Source organism: Strix uralensis, chromosome 2 (assembly GCF_047716275.1).
Source record: "Strix uralensis isolate ZFMK-TIS-50842 chromosome 2, bStrUra1, whole genome shotgun sequence".
In the NCBI taxonomy this organism is placed as follows: domain Eukaryota; kingdom Metazoa; phylum Chordata; class Aves; order Strigiformes; family Strigidae; genus Strix; species Strix uralensis.
This window is the reverse complement of record NC_133973.1, coordinates 50,872,837-50,890,350: the sequence shown is the minus strand read 5'-3', so window position 1 is coordinate 50,890,350 and position 17,514 is coordinate 50,872,837. Positions and strand designations below refer to the sequence as shown.

The 17,514-nt window shown below is 44.5% G+C and overlaps 1 protein-coding gene across 3 annotated transcripts in view; it reads right to left on the bottom strand.

Moving 5' to 3' along the window:
* The window catches only part of BCLAF3 (BCLAF1 and THRAP3 family member 3), a 33,607-nt gene extending 24,676 nt beyond the window's left edge, over positions 1 to 8,931 (bottom strand). For all 3 annotated transcript variants that reach the window (XR_012627537.1, XM_074858673.1, XM_074858675.1), the window contains exons 1-2: positions 8,791 to 8,931; positions 573 to 645 (exon numbers count right to left, since the gene is read on the bottom strand). Coding sequence is in view for 2 of the 3 variants with exons in the window: in XM_074858673.1 (XP_074714774.1) it covers positions 573 to 613 (41 nt within the window). In the remaining variant the exon portion in view is untranslated. The remainder of the gene's footprint in view (positions 1 to 572; positions 646 to 8,790) is intronic.
* Between the last annotated feature and the right edge of the window lie 8,583 nt (positions 8,932 to 17,514).

The following is a 17,514-nucleotide window of genomic DNA, read 5'->3' as shown; positions in this document are numbered from 1 at the left end:
TGGTGACGAACATCAATGACACACTTCTAGGCTAGTGTCCAAAAAGAAGGGCACTAACTCCCATGGTTTCAGTTTGCATTATGCTGCAAGGCATATCTAACCGTGTTAAAGATCAGCCCCAAAGGCTTGGAAAGCGCCTGTGGTGTTTAAACTCAGAAGTATTTTTTTTAACAGTCAATCTGGCCCTCCCTGTAGACCAAGAGGCAAAACAGGAGTGAGTTAGACATTAAATGAACCCAGTGGTGCTTGAGTAAAAATAACCTTAACTAGTTTGATGCTTGTATTTTGTACTTAGGGTAGCTCCAAGTCCCAAAACACACAAGTTGAACAAGGTTCCTGACAAGACAGCAAAACCTTAACACCTCCATCTTAGAAGTCGCAATAAAATTGTGAGTTGGGAAAAGAAATTGCAGAAGGTATTCAGTTTGGAAAACAAATTCTAATTTATAAGATACACTTTACAAGTTGCAATTCTGGATACAATTTTCTTTCTTTTACACAAGTTTTAAGTCCTAATTATAATCCTCACACAGAGCTACATTTCAGAACGCAAGTTATAGATAAATATTTACCTTGGTTTCCATCGTGGTGATCTTGATCTAGACCTTGTCATCTTCTCTCACTGCTTATATGAGTTTCTTGAAGCTGTAAAAATAATACAGTTTACTATGATAACAGAATCGCACTACAAATTGCAACAGGGACAGCTGTTTTTTAACAAGTATAGTATTAGATGCTTCAAAGTTGGGGTGAGGCATATTTTTTAGGATTCCTCCAATTCCCATTAAGGCAAATAACTTTTTTCCTAATTGCTGCTCTTAGAACACAGTTTATTTTCTTTATAAAGATTTAAATACTTGACCATTGCTCCCTTTTTCTCTTTCCATTTTGTTGTGTTGCCTATTCACTCTGTTTTTAAATGTTAATCTCACAAGCAAGCTGCAGCAACTGAAAAAATGTTGTACTTGTTAGTATGTATTGAATGCTATAGATAACAGAGGGGAGAGACAGCCAGCTTTAAAATCAAGTTTATGAAGAAAAATGTTTTTGCACCAAGTTATATTCTGAACTTCAAATTTGTAATATACACTGATATTTCTACATGGTTACAGACCTCCTGTAAGCTTTAACTGTTCCATCACATCTTAACTGCTGTATCATCACACACTTCATCCAAATAAAACCATGTACAAAAGATCACTTTTCATTTTTATACTTAACTTGTTAATAACTTACTACCTAGATGCACATTTAAATATACAATGGATGCACTATGATAGAAGGCACTGGTCCTGAATCCTGGAAATAGCTCTGGGCACCCCTTCTCATAAAAGCTATAGAAGAATGAGAAAAATAATCAGTGGAATCTACCCTTCTTGCTCTTATTTGCAAAAAGATACTAGGAACTTGGAAAACACATGATGAAAGGATATATAAACTCACCAGTAACATGACTGGTGAATAGGAATGGAATAATTATTCATTATTTAGCAAACACAAGGATTAAAGCAGAGTGAAATTATCAGGTAACAGGTTAAAATTTGGAATTTGAACCACATACCCATGCCTACAGCTGCTAATTACCACAAGACGCTGTAAAGGCCAGAAATATATACAAAAGCAGATCCATCAGCAGCTCTGAAATTAATGAACAACCAGACACTTGAAACTGGAAGAATACACCCAGGTCAATGCCACTCTATACGTGCTCTGGTATTTTCTGAAAGTATTTGCTCATATACACATAGAGACAGAAAACTAGTCTGGACTGGCCAAGTATGGCCTTTTTGACACTCCCAGTGCTCAAATAATTTCCTTTAACAATCTTACCTCACCAACTAAAATCAAAAGGGGAGAAAAACCAGAAAGCTTTAAGATATGCAAGAAACCTGGAGAAGTAGGTGAGCACCCACATGCCTGACCCAGTGCCACCCGCTCCCCCACACTAATTGGTCAAATAAAATATTACATCTTGCTATATCTGATTTTTTTGTACAATTAGCTCATGGCCCAACCAGCAGTATCTTAGAGGAGAACGTACAACAAACTTCTGATGTCTACCACCACAGGTGGACGTTAGACAAGCCACCTACTACATTTCAGAGTGATTCTGGAAACGTTCACTTCCTGCTCATTAAGCTGCACCATAAGCTAACCGGACAACTATTTGCAAGACATAGCAATGGCTTAGTTCTGGAGAAAATCCTCTTGAATTTATTTTAAAAATCTCATGTCTCCTGTTTGCCATAAGAGTATTTGCTCTGCAATTAATCTTTCCATGAGACAAGGTAAGAAGTTTTAAGAAGTGTTGCAAGAGATGGTGAAGGAAAAAAACACCAATCCCAAAGTACCCTGAAGACAACATATAGTATTTGTTCCCTGAACTTTCAAATATGAAGTTAGCATTGCCTCTTAGATCCTAAAGTATGTACCCGAGGACTACATAGCATGAATTAACTTCAGGCCCTTTACTTATTCAAAGATCATACTAGCCAAAGCTAAGAATGACACTCCAATGCCAGTACTCATATTAAGTATTATTTTTCAAAGTTATATTGTGACCAAAATATTTTCCTATTTCTCACACATAAAAACACACCTTACTGAACAGTATTTCAGAAACACACACACATACCCTGCCTAACACATTTCAAAAAGAGGTGCATGTCCCTCAAGCTTCAAAGTTTCACTAGTACCTTCTCTTCTTGTAAACTTTAAAAAGTGACAGTGTTCTATATGCCATACAAATTCTTTCCTTCTATCTTCCCTTCAGCTCTGAATTTTATCCTTCATTTTCAAGTGAATATGTAAACACCAAAAAGACAAAAGTACCATTAAATCTCACCCAACCATCATACAGGACCCAATATGCGAGGATCTCTCACTGCACACCAATCAAGCTAGAAACTGTACATACGTAACGAGATTCCTTATTCTTTCAAGACTGGCTAAACAATCGTACTAAATGCATGAGAACTGTGACAGCATGTCCTAGATCTTGCCTTAGGATAAAGAGGACTACTGTAATTTCCAATGAAGACACTCCTTTTGTTTAGTGGAAAGAAAGTGTTCATTTATTGCAATGCGCCTCCTAAAAAGTGACCCACACAATACGATTTCCTCACAGCAAGATTCAAGATGCAATACGCAGCATGTGAAGGCAGCAGACACTTGACTCCAATCAAGATTCCCAGTGTAACACTAGAATTAAAAAATTAATCTACACAGAATTTGTAAGAACATTGCTAAGTTCAGGTTTAAATCAACAAGCAAATCAAAAAGCAGGCTTTTTGTAGGGTGGTACCAGGCAGCAAGCCTGTCTATAGCAGAATTACTTGAATCAAGTGAATTACTTGAACACTATCGTTCCTGAGTCAGCCATCCAGATGCTTCTGAAAGGCCAGGTCATGTTGGAGCAGAGGTACCAGGACCTGCTATGATCTGTGTTCCGAATTTCATCAAATCCTCCTGCTGTACTCTATGGGATGCTGTCACTATGAAAACACAAAGAAGTTTTTTTAACTAGAAAGCAATATTATTAGGTTCATAGAGCTGCTTGTGTTTGTTGTGTTACAACAATAAGTGACTCATTGGAGGAGTTATCAGTATCTGTGCTTAGATAGTTTTTAAATATTAATGGAAACCCCACCTTTTATTTTCTTTTCCTTGACTTCTGGAATTGAAATCAGACAACTTCCCTCTCAAGACAAATGGCCTCAGAACTGCTGCCAGCTCTCCTCTGATTCCACCCTTGAGAGATGAGTGCTTTGACAAGTACGAAATTCTTGTAGTATCTACTACAAACCTGAAAGGAGTATCTTGAAAACGACCAGAAATTTTATGGGTGTGCCAACCTGAATACACAGTCTTTCAGAAAGGCTATGAATTTTTAACAACTTGCTCTCCTGAACAGAGCAATCTTCAATCTCATTGATTTTCTCCATCATGAAATACAAGAAATCACAAATTTCTAGCAGTCATCTAGCTGAATGGAGGGGAACTAGAGCTCTTCCTAATGCAAAGAGCCCCACACCAGCAAGCTCCAAACAGCTAAAACCTTGCAGGTAGAGCACAGACTGAACAGAGGTAGTTAACTCTCCTGTAAACAGACCATAAATACATGGACTGCTTTACATGCCTTTTGAGTGCCTTCCATCATCTACAACAGATCATGGAAGAAACCCAATGCAGGACACGCAAAGGGCAGGTCAATAGTAGCAGTGCTCACCATCAAGGACCTGCTCTTCAATTGCCATTTCACCTGTAGTTGAAGGAAGGTCATTCCTCACCCCTCTAAGGGATTCTTAACTGCCATTGCCTCCCAAATCATTTAGAGGAAGGGATAAGCAAGTCTTTCATAGGCTGGGTCACACAGTAGACAGAGACACATTGACCCTTGCTGCAAAAACCACCCAGCTCACTACTCTCTCACTGCACAAATAGATAAGAAGTAGCTGAAAGCTTTTCACTGACTGACTTCTAGGTGGCGATCAATTAGAACCTGCGAGTGACACGCCAAAGCATGTATTGCTGCAGTGTCTGTCAAGAAAAAGAAACCAGAAATTGAGAGTCACAACACCAATCCAGCCAATATTAGACAGAAATACAAATCAAATTAAAAGCTCAGCTACAATCCAGACAAAAAAAAAAAAAAAGAAAGAAGAAAGATCTTGACGCCTGCAATAGAGGAAGCCATTTACCCTATCCTTAAATAAAAAGTATAGAACTGGCAACTTTTCTAGTAGGTAAGTTATCGTAGCTGATTGAAAGGCTGTCCCATGCAGTTCCCACCCCAGCCATTGTCCAAGCAGGACACAAGCCTGGCATGTTCTTGCCCATTCAGCTTCCAGGCAAATCTTATCACCTCCAACAGCAAATGCCCAGGAAAAAGTACAGAGAAACATCTCCCAGCAAAACATTTGAGAACCTGCAACAGGACTTCAAATCTCCTTTAGTCAGTGCTTCACAGATTGGCTTGAGTACCATCATCACAGGCAGTGGCTCCCAGTGCCACACTAGGCCACACATGCACCCATTTCTCAACGATTTTTCTACTAAACACCCTCAACCTCAAAACCACAGCTCCCAACTGGCACTTTCATCCATCACCCCCAACCCTGCAGGGGCTGGAGGAAGGATGCCATGACATGTGCAGTGCAACCCTACCCCATGATCCAGCATCGTTGCCCCAGCACCAGAGAGATGCCTGGAGCAGTTACAGCTCTGCCAGTCCACAGACTCCCGACTCGAGGCACATCACCTCAGGGCAGGATGCATGTGACAGGTCTGAAAACTATGAGCTAGAACAGCTGTTTACATCAAGGACACACACCCCAGCTGAGGCAAATGAAACTTGGCTAAGGGATTTCTAAACCATTCCCTCTTTTAGACAACACAGCAGGTAACAGATCAACACAAATGACCAAGATCCAAATTTCTTTCCCCAGTTTCCTCACAGCTTTCTAATACTCAACAAGTGCTCTTTCTGATTACAGATCCCTTCACCCGTCACTCTCAGAGCACCTTCCACACATCCAAGGTCATGTTTTGAATCTCCAAAATATTTTGCAGTAGGCCTGGAAGCACCCCCAGACCACTGCAGCCTCAGCTGCACTGGCAACACAGCCTGGAGATGACACCACCAGGGAGATGACAGGGATATTCCTTTTTTTTTTTTCTTCCCCTTTCTTTCTCTTTTTATCCCATGCTATGCTTACCAAGTTTCCTGATCAGGTCCACAGCATTTCCCCAAGCAGTTGTGGCTGGGAACAATGGGCAGTGATGGCAGGAGGCAGCACCACAAGCCCACACTCCTGCCAAGTGTGCCACCACCCGAGAGAGGTGAGCTCCAATGCTCCAGTTTGCCTGCTGAGAAATAGGGTTCCCTCTGGTCTCCTGAAACCACCGTCACTGCAGCTTTAGAGAACTTCGTGTCCTCCTCCCCAACTTTATCATTTTTCTTTGGTACAAGCTGGGGGAGGCAGGCTTTACACAGGCAGTATCCCAATACTGAGGATCATTAACAGACAACCAGACCTCATGCTAGCAAGGTAACCATCCCACCCAGTGGCAGCATTCAGGCATCATTCCCCTCTGCTTGCCATACAGTGTATCTATCTAAATAAATAAAACCACTGCTCCCCCTTACACTCCCAGTAGGATAGAAAGTTCAGGCCTAGCTGAAGCATACAGTACTTCTTAACGGACCACTAAAATTTTAAGCAATTCCTTGGGATACACAAAAATTATTCCCCTGCATATTTGAGCAAAAGAACAAAAATAACTGAGCAGATCTACTGAGCATGTAGCTTAAGCTCAGCATGCTCTCATTTAAAACTAACCCATTTAATGGCACTAATTAGCAGGCGGTGCCTCACCTTTGCAGAAAAACAGATTACAATGCCAGCTTGGAAAGACTGAGCAGGATAAATCTGTATCACATAATAAATCAGGTATTTCACTCTCAAATATACATTTTTGTGTGTGTGTTTTACAGAAAGCACAACCCATAAATGTATTGGTGAGCCTTTTCTATAATGCATTGAATTAGAGGCCTTTAACGCCCATCTATTACAGAGCCTTAAATGTCACAGCGGCATCCCCAGCTGCTTCTGCCTACCAGTTTCTAAGCTGCCACCAGCAACATGTTAAATCCGCTCCTGTCACAGTCCCAGAGACAAGCCACAACTTCCTGCCTACTGAAAGCTCTCCAACACGTACAAACCATAATGGAGACCTTTGCTTTTTCACCTTAAGCCACAAAAACACTGGAAAACCAAAAGAAACCCCTTAGTTATTCAGAATCAGCAACGCCACGCAGCAGCGCTGCCAGGAGGCCGGGAATTCCAGGCTGCCTTCCCCAGCCACACCGGAGAAATGAGCCCTTGCTGGAAGACTCCCAGCACGCTTCCTCCTTTCCCCGCAGACAGCGAGCGCCTGCTGCCACCTGAGAGGAAAAGCAAACCTCACCGCGTGCAACCACATCGCCTGCCAGCTTGCTGCGACACCAACCCAGCCTACGTTACCTCCTGACAGGTGAACACCCACAAGGCAAGACTGCACCGAAATCAAGCCCATCTCAGCACAGCTCAGGCGGGTGGAGAGATGGTTTGATCGCTCTTACAAAAGCGGTGGCAGAAATACCAGTTATTTTGCTGAAGGCAGATGTGGAGGAGTACATGGACACTCATTAAGACAGACAGCTGTTTATCAGGATAACAGGGTGTGTCTTTAAAGGAAGTTAATTAATTTCAGCTCACCTCATCAACACCAATATTAAAAAAAAGCCAACAGAAAAATTCTTGTAGCTTCTGATTAGTCCTTCAGAGTGGGAAGATGAAAACAAGGGGAAAGACTTAGTCATCCATGTTCTCTGCCCCTCTCTGCCCAGCCTTGTGTCTCACAGCCTGCCACAATATGGCTTGTATCACCAGAGATCCTTCCATGCCTTTTGCATGTTTCTTCCCCTCCCTTCCTGGCACCCTCTTCCACGCTCTTCCTTCAGCTGTCCACACCCAGCAAAAACTTTCACAGAAGATTCACTTTTCCTTGAGGCCCAGAAACACACAACGTAAGCAGGTAATTAAAATCTCCCAGCAATCTGAGTAGCCTTTGTTTTAAACCCTTGTAATTCAGGAACCTAAACTATATTTACAAGTGACTTGGGGCGTTTTAAGAATTGCAATAAAAATTAGGCGTTGCTGTTCTGGATGGAGTTGAGCCAAGCAAGGAGATTGCTATCACCGATTCCTCCTGAGACATTACTGCCCCCTCAGATGTGTATGAATAACTGGGCATAATGGACCAAATCAACCAAAGTAGTATCAAAACCCCACAGACTGGGTCAAATCAGCACCAATTCATCTTGCTTTGGTTTGACTCAATCCTGAAAATGTATTAAGCTAAACCAAAGACATGCTAAAATTAAGATATGGCTGCTGTACAAAACATGTGCAGCTTTAAGTTATTATAAACACACTAACGGTTGTAAATCTGTGTGCGACAGCACATAAATTACTAGGAGCAGGGACTGCTGCCTCGGATGCCTTGCTCACCTCTGAGGAAAACGCTGTCCTTAGAGTAACAGCGCGTCGCCGCGCCGTGGGGCGCTGGGCCACTGGCCCAGCCGGGTCACAGCAACACCGGTTTTCGGGAACCGTGGAGACACGAGGCCACGGCACCGCCAGTCCCACTGCCCCCTGCTTTGTTCCCGGCCCTCCCAAACCTGGCCGAGCGCTTGAGCTACGTGCCTCGTACCGCAAAACACACACGCGTGGACCTGTATACACGTACACGCACAGGTCCCCCCGCGGGCACGCCCACGGGGAGAGGCGGGTTACGGCGGCCGCTGCTCCAGGCTGCCCGGGCACCAGCAGAGCCGGGGGGCTCAGCAGGGCCCCCGCTGACCTCCCGTCCCCGCAGCACCCGCCGCCGGCCCACGCCTCCCGGGGCGGCGTGGGGAACGAGAGCAGTACTCCCCGCTCGCCTCGGCCGCCCGTGGGCCGGGCAGGCCGGCGGGTCCTACGATGGGCGCGGCAGCTTCGTGCTCCCCGGCCCGGCGGAGCCCCAGCGGCCCGGCCCGCCCCTGCCCGGCCGCCGAGGCGGGGGATGGGGCCGTCCGGCGCCGGGCGCGCAGGCGGCGCTGACAGGGACAATGACCGCCGCCGCCCCCGGGCTCCGAGCGCCCGGCCCCGGCTCCCGCCCGGCCTCACCCTGCCCGCGGCACCGGCCAGGCCCCCGCCCCCCCCACGCCGGGCCTGACCAGGCCCCGCCGCCGGCCCCCACACTCACCGCCAGCGGGGCCGCTTCCGGAGCCGCCGCCGCCGCCGCCTCCCGCCGCCGCTCCGGCCGCCGCCGCTCCGCCCCGAGCAGGTGCCCGGCGAAGAGGCGGGGCGGGTCCCGGCGGGCCGCGCCGGCCGCAGCTGCTCCCCACGGGCGCGGCGGAGAGAAAGGGCGGGCGGAGGGCGGGCGCCCCGGAAGAGGAGGGCCGGGCGGGGCCGGGCGGCGGCGGCACCTCCCCCCCCCCGCTCCCGCCCCGGTGCTACCGCCCCGCCCCGGACAGCTCCGTGCCGGCCACTCGGTCCCGGCCGCGTGGAGAGGACGGGGTGCCCTGTCCCCTCCCGGGGGGCACTCAGCGCTCCGAGGGGCCCCTCAGCTGGGCAGCCCCGTGAAAAGCTGAGCCCTCCCGTGCCGCGGCCCACCCGGGCCCGGGGAGCGGCTGCCGGTCCCCAGCCCCCAAGGGCGGCCGGGGCGGGCTAGGCCCGAAGCGCCGGGGTTTGCCGGGGGGGGGTGGGGGGTGCTGTCCCAGCCCTTTCGCCCCCCTGTGCTGCGGCGCGGCGGGGCGGGCAGGACAGGGCAGGCTTGGCCAGAAGCCTCCCCGAGGCCGGGCGGGTCAGACCCCCCCGCTACAGCCCGTGGGGGGCGTGGGGAGGCCGCACACGCGGCCGTGGCCTGCTGCTGCCGGGGTGCTGCTGCCAGGCTTGAGGCGCCGCTAGCGAGGCTTGGGTGGGTTTGCCAGGGCTCCTTCCAAGTTCCTGGAGTGCCCGGCCGAGCGTGTGCTGCGGCACCGCCGCGCTCTCCGTCCCCGGGAGGCAGGACCCGCGCCCGCCCCTCGAAGTCTCCTTTCCAGACCACTGGGATGAGCTCCCTGGATTGCCAGTCGGGGTGCCCAGCAGGCCTGACAGGTTCGGCGCTCGAGTCAGCGAGCTTTTTCTTCAGGAGCTGTAAACAGCAGGAGTACACACGGACACATGCTGAATCCCTTTGGAAACAGAGAATCTTTTTATGGTTGAGAAACACCGAGAAATAGATTTTAAGATCATGCAAAACCAAGTGTAAAAGGGGACACCGACACTATCGATTACAGTAGGCATCCAAGGCTCCTGGTCAAGGATCATGAATACTAATTTGGTGCACTGTCTGATCAACTCATCAATATAAATTTGATTCAGATCAGATGCAGACACACACATTTGTTTTAGCCCAAGCACAGAATTAGCGTTGGTTTTGTATTTTTACAGTAGCTGCAGAAAGATGGGCGATACCTGATACGGTGTTGTTACAGCAGCAGAGGCAGACGATATCTGATCTGGTGTAAAGCTTGCCAAAACCAAGTTAGCCTGTCAACATTTTTTTTAAAACAAATTAAGCCCAAAAAAGAGCCAGAGTCAGTGTGTGTGTTACATAGCCTTGAAATTTCTGATCCAGCTCAGAGCCATAGTGCTGTGTTTATTGTCAAACTGTGGTGTTAACAGGGTGAAGTTAGATGCTTATATTCACTTGATAAAGAGTGGTGAGGAAGGGTTGCTTACTGTTGGCCCCTTAATTAGATGTACTTCAAAGAGGTGGTCTCGGTTTCCTTATGTTCCCAAATACCAGCACGGGCTGCCCACTTTGGCTATCCTTCAGACTTTTAGCTGCTGACATCTTCCTGCCCTCCTTTTATAGGGCTGATCTTTTAGCAGAGCATTATCTTCAGATCTCCATCTTCTCAACCTTGGCAGAGTTGCCTCATCACAGCTATAAATCTGGTTGCTGTCTTTGTCTGCAGGATCCTGCTTGGTTCTTTCTACACTAGCTCAAACACAAGGAGCCCCGCACGATTGCCATACAAAATAGTTTCCTGTGTTCACCAAAACACTTTGAAATTCTCATAAGAAAAGCATATAGAAGTATAAGATTAAGTTTAGTAGTAGTGTCTTCTCAATTAGAAGGGACTGCAAAAGATTTGCTGAACTATATGGCATAGAAATACAATAGAGATACTTGCAGCGGCAAGCTGCACTGAACAGTTTGCTTCCTCTTCACCATGTTGATATTTTTGTTAATAGGAGCTTGGGGTAAGAACTGGGCAGAGTGAGTTTTCAATCGACAAAGTGAGACTGAAGTGGGCAGATGCCCTTAATCTGCACTTTCCCAAAGAAAACTGCACCAGACTCAGGGGGGCTCAGCCAGATAATGTCCAGTACCAGTTTGGCATATCTCTTACAATACGTGGGGTAATCACCCTATAGGCAGCTACAGTTTCATTCTCAAGATTAGGAAGGTCGAACCAAGAGAAAAAAGATTTGGTTTTATTCCCTACTTCAGCTGGTGTAGCGGTTTGCCTGTTCTCTGCATGTAGGAGGGCTAGCACTGCCCTGAAACTTAAAACTAAGCAGACACCTCACTTGAAGCAAAAACTGGTCCAAAGCACTAAGCACAGACAACCCACCTCTATGTGCATATGATAAACTTCTACATTACAAAAACTAAATTTTTAAACTTCATTATTAACCTATTTACTCAAATTGGCCTCAGATGGTCTTGATCCAATATACATTTATCCTGAAGGATAGCAAGTATACAAGGGTCTCAATGGTTCGGACCGTGTAGTCTAAGAAAACAAGAACATACTTTGCAAATTAAATTAATATTCAAAGCAGTGTCTATTAGTAGTTCCACAGCATCATTATTCCCCATCTCTAAATTGTGAAGGCTATTCTATTGCACAAGACTTGGCAATTACTGCTTATTAAGACTAATTATTTTAATCTATTTCCATGTTTTTTTCTAATTAAGTGTCATTAGAATAGAGAATAGCTTTCATATTCCTTTAATGTTTAATTTAGTAAACATTCCCTTTGGAAAGAGCATGGCTGTGGTTTGCATGCTAAATACTTGGAAATGATGAATGGAAGTCACCTAGAATTCAAAGGCAGAAACTAGCCCTCAATAGCAGGCAGATCCTGCTTATCTGTTCTTTCAAGGAGGAATTTTGTTTTCCACATAAAACATTACTATTGGCACTGAACTTTGCTGAACCATATTACGTTAAATAAAAAAAAAAAAAAAAAAGTGGAAATGAAACTTTCCTTGATCCCTGGCAAGGTCAGGCACAGAAGCAGGCAGAGCAAGGGAGCCTGAGCTGTGGAGAGCGCTGCCTGGGCCCTCCCGCACTGCCGGGCTCAGGGCTCACCACCACAGCAGCCGCTGCTGAATGCCTGATCTCCACTGAGGTGGGCAGATAAATGAAATTAAAAGCTCTTTGTAGGGAGCAGGTTAGCTTGGTTGTCATAAACAATTCATTTTGGTGTCTGCAGACAGAGCCCATAGATAGTAATACTTAAAGGGGAAAAAGCATGTTGGAGCAGTGAGAAAGGGTTTGGCGGAGTCAACATCTGCAAAGGCACGATCCACCATCAAGAACTGCTGTCCAAGGGTAATCATGGTTTTATCAGCCAACCTCTCGTCATATCTAAAGGGAAATGATTTGTTTGTACTTCACGATCTTGTTAAGTCTCCTGATAAGACTTGCATGGCTTCATTAACTTTGATCTCTGCTTTTGGAATTTCATATTTATGCTTTCTTCTTCCACTTCTCACCCACCCCTACCCCTTAGCACAACCAGGCAGTTTTTTCTTTGAGTTTTATCAAAACACTTTTGCCAAACCATAAAGCATATCTCCTGTCTTGAAACGAGAGTGAGCGGCCTAATTCTTCGCAGGCACGCTACTCATTTGCTTCTTCTAATAATAAAAAAAAAAACTTCTATCATTCAGTGAAACAAAATTAGCAAAACCTCTAAATCCCCAGCAAAGGAGTGTCAACTCTTTTACTTTATAAAAAAATGAGATACTGGTGTTTAGGTCAACTCCTAATGTTCCATGTGAAAATAACTTACAATCTGTAACACCTCATCCAGACAAGGCAAGAATTTGGTCCAGAATAAAGCAAAAACCCAAACAAATTCCATCATAAGAACTTTCTTTAACAGCTTTCTGGAGAACTGTGGTATTTTTTTCATTCTCGGTTCAGAGCAACAGATAACGATTACCTCCTTAATTGAGGAAATAAGTCCTACATTATTTAGCTTTGAAATTTAAGGAAAGCTGTAAAGTAATTGTTTAATTAAAACCTGGAGGAATGTGAGAGGATGACTGACGGCATGACTTGGCTCTGATAGTATCACCAAATTACTCTTTAAAGAGAGCCTTTAGCAAGGCTGGGCTCTCATGACGTAATGATGCCCCTATGTTTTATTTATGAGGTTATCATGACTTTCCTGTAACAACATGTGAAAATGCGCTGTTGCCGCTAGGCATACAGCCCGTGTAAACTTGGTAGGATTTTGGCAAAATACCAGTGAAAACAATCTCAGTGTATAAATTAACACCAACATGTGACATAAATACAGTGACAGGATTTTAAAAGCAAAGGCTTTGAACCAGGCTTATCACCCAAGAGGCCACGGCAGATGAATCTAAGGAGGAAGGCAGAGGCACATTTCTTTGCCTGTGCAAGAGCCACATCTTGGAAAGGCAACAGAAGGAGAAATCGCAGTGAAACAGCAGGATGGGAAGTCTGAAGAGAGATCAAATTTCAAACTGTCCAGCTTGACAGACATTGTGGACATGACTAATTTGTCTTAGGAATTTTAATAGTAATTATGTGGTAGTAAATATGTGCAAAGTATTCTGCTTCCCCTCCCTCATTCCATTAACTCATTTATTTACTAAATCCACCAGCAGTTTCATTTGCTACAGGACACTTTCTACCCTAAAACCCGACAGTGGCCCAAGAACATCAGCATAAATTAACCTTGTGAAAACCTGGGTTAGAAATACAAATGTTTCTTGCCAAAATGAAGGAAATTCTGACTCAGTCTTCACCTGTGGAAATTTTAGCCATTTCTAACCAGGATTATATTCATTGCCCATGCCAGCGGTGCTTCATTGATGTCCCCAACACACTACTGCACACATTCAGTCTCCAAAAGACTCCTTGGACTTTTTGTTTCTCTGCCAGCTGTAGTGTGGAGAGTCTGTTCAGGAGCTGAGAGAACAAACTAATTCCAGCAGGAAACCACCAGAATTTGTATTGTCTTGGATTTGTGTATTTGAACTTGTAAGAGGTTTAAGAAAAGAAAAAGAAGAAAAAGGAAGGAGTGTAAACTGTTCCTGATTGAGACCTCACTCCAGGAAAATTAGGAGTAACTCCATAGAATTTATTGATATAAACCCCCATAGCTCTGCCTATTTATGGTTTAATAATGATATTTCAGACAGTGTTGCCATCTGTAGTTTAAAAGAGAGAAGTTACCCTGAAAAGGGATGTATGAACGTAATGTTAATACGGTGTTACAGATAGTGCCCTGATCCTGCTTACTGTGCTGCTTGTGTATTGAATTTGGTGAGTGGCTGTTATTTCTAGAAAAAATGAGGAAATACTGTCAGAGCAATTTCCCTGATTGTGAACATCTCTCACACCCATTAATTTTTTTCTCCAGCTATGTAATTTTATGTACTTGGGTCCATTCCTGTACGTCAATCACCTACAATTGCCATTGACTTCAAGTTATTCCTTTTAGACACAGCAAGAAGATACAAATGATAATGCAAAGCTGCTGGTTTGGGCTATTTACATAACTATTTTAAAAACTTAATCTTACAGCAAGGACTTCGTAGAGCACGTAGCACATTGCTTACCATCTCCTTCTATTCATTGAACCTCTTCTGCATCATAGTTGTTTTTTCTCTGGAAATCATTAAGGCTTGATTTCAGCAGGGATACACATCTATTTTTGTAAAGCTCCCAAGTGAACATCACACATGAGCTTCCAGAGCATTTATTTTCATTTTGAAAATTGCAGGCCTCAGGTAATCATCAAACCCACTAGTTTAAAAACATTACTACCTCAGTCTTGAATCATCAGAAATGCTCCAATACGTATACAAGCTGGAGAACAAACAAGGTAACTAAGAAGAAAACAAGTGTCAAAAATTATTCTGGTGGTCAAGAAACCATTTTCTTACACTTTACATAATTATTTTAAAAGCTTACGCATTCTTTCTCCTCTTGTTTCTGCCTGCATTTTTAACGGCTTTTACACTCAACATGTTGCTTCAACAGACAAGTTAAATTGGCCAACTGAATGAAGAGCACAACCTACTCTTCAGCTGTAGGAGATCATAAGGATAAGATAAATGATGGGATAAAAAAGTGGGGAAGAGGTGAACATTGTGGCTCGCGGTGTTCTTGCCAGTAACAGCAATAACAAAAATGCATCCGAATTCCTTAAATTTTCTATTATTTTTAAGTGTATGTATTCTGGAGAAATTGAATTAATTTAAAACCTGTTTTTCTTAAGATTAAAACCAAAATCCAGAGAAAATTGCATTCAGTCATAACATACATTGTATTTTCCAGATTTTAGCATAGTGGCCGAGCAGTAATACCTTTTTCAGAATTCAATATCAATACTGCCAGCATCCCCGTATGTCAGGTAACTGCCATTTATGTATATTTGTGCACACATAGAGAGGCACCATAGGTGAACCACCACTCTCCTTGTTGTTCTGTGAGGCAACCAACAACCTGAACAACATTGTTCTAAAATGAGAGCAAAGAAAGAGTTTTGCAGTCTCTACGTTGTTCTTGTACAGGGAGGGAGAGGGGAGGAGTAAGGAGGAAGCTCCACAGGTCACTAAAGCAGGAGAAGGAGCTGCATATCCCCACCAATTCATTTGTGCTGCTCACAGGACAGTCTTCCTCTGGTGCAGGGTATTGGCTGTGGCTTAGAACAAACAAGAAATAGACCTCACAAATAGTCTTCAGCTCTTTAATATTCAACTATTTAAATATGGGGAAGGGAGCACAGTTTAAATCTTCATGGGAAGGATATCTTCTACTAGGGTTTCCAGGCTGCTTTGCAGTGCTGAAGCCCCAGAGGTGTCGCAGGACCCGGGGCTTCTCTGACCAGCCGTGACTGATGACGAAGGCCACAGCACTACCTTAGGCACGTGGGGCAGCGGAGCAGTGAGAAAGCTGCAGTGCCATGCTGCCGGTGCCCGAAACACGAGCAGGGTGGTGGCAGAGGCACCTGAGCTGTATATGGTGGTGAGGCTGGGACCGTGGTGGGGTGGGAAGCAGGGCAAGGTGCTGTTCTCTTACTGAGAGGCAGCAGAGCGAAGATCCCCACCCCACCAGCCGGAGCTGCTGTCTGTGCTATTTCTGTAGCCTTTTCCACTCGTATAATCTGTACAATTACAGGAGAGGGGATGATTTTCCCCCACTTCTAGCCCTTCATCACTAGATGAAAATGGAGGCTGGGGCCCAGATCCACCCTTCACTGATGCCATTTTGTTTTGAAACAAACTCACTCAGGAGCCAGGAGATCTGCTCAGGGCCTTTGCTGGGGTCTGAGACAATCCTTGGGTGTCATTTCCCAGGGCAACACCACAGAAAGTGCTGAACCTAATCAGAGAGCTACTGTGATGCCTGGTTATCTCATAGGTATTATTTATTTATATTAGAGATTTACTAATAGTTACACTAGTTATTGAAAAGAAATCTGGGAAAGGACAGTAGCAGCATCCGTTTATTCTTGCTGTGTACAATCCTGTTTTGCAGATCATTTTATAAAAGTAATCTGAAAAAATCCATTCATTAATTTATAACTCCATTTATAAAAATCCATTCAAGGATCACTGCTGTACTCTTTCTTGCTTCTTCTCTCAGCTTGATCCTTAAGTGCTTTACAGCAAGAAAAGCGCTACCAAGGACTTGTGTGCATCACTAGTGATCCTTCACCACAGTTCCAAGATCACTGACAAACTAAAAGTAAAGCTCATTGCGCAGACTTGAATCACAGCAGCAAACACTGGTACGGTATTGGCATGAAGTTACAGCATCAAAAGCAAAATGCAGAAGCGATTTAACCCCTCAGTTAACAGTACTTGCTCCAGATAGTCAGCCAAATTTGTAAAGTTACATTTAAAAGCAAATATAAAGGAAAATATACGATATCTTTCTTCCTGAATACTCACTTATCATGCTCCCTTTAATCTTAGTATATAATTGAGTGGACAAATAACATGAATGATTCAAGAGTTAAGAGTGAGATTAACTGTTACCATGGAAAGTATTAGTATACTTCATAATAAAAGTAGATTCTCTCTTTTTTAATTTTGCCTGAAGTTATGATTTAAAAAATAAAAGAAATTGTAGAATGTTTCCCCCTAATGTTTCACTAGAAAACTAACAGCAGTTCCAGGCCAGCCTCTTTCTAAGCAGCAGTATGTGCACGTAGCTTGAAGAGAAGTTCAGCATTTATGTTAAGGGTACCCTTACAGAACAGCTCTTGCCCACTAAACAGAACAGTGTCTACTGGCCACGGCTCCCAAGGTTTCTCTTCCATGTTTTCTTTGCCAAGTAATACCCCAGAGAGCAGAACCTGGGGCTGCAAACTGGTTTGGGTACTGTCACTAGTGCCCTGGATACCACAGACTGGAAGTCCTCACCTTAAGGCTCTTCTGCCACCAGTCTGTATTTCCCCTCTGCATTGGCAAGACCTTGGAAAGCAAATTAGTATATGGCAAAGGAAACAATGATGAAGTATTTTGAGGCTCTGACAACCACTCCTTCATGCAGTATTACACCCTCCTTCAGAAAACACCTCAGAACAGATTAACATACATGTATTTTTAAATTAGTCATATTTTCGCTGAGAGTAAAAAGAAGAGCTAAAAAACAAG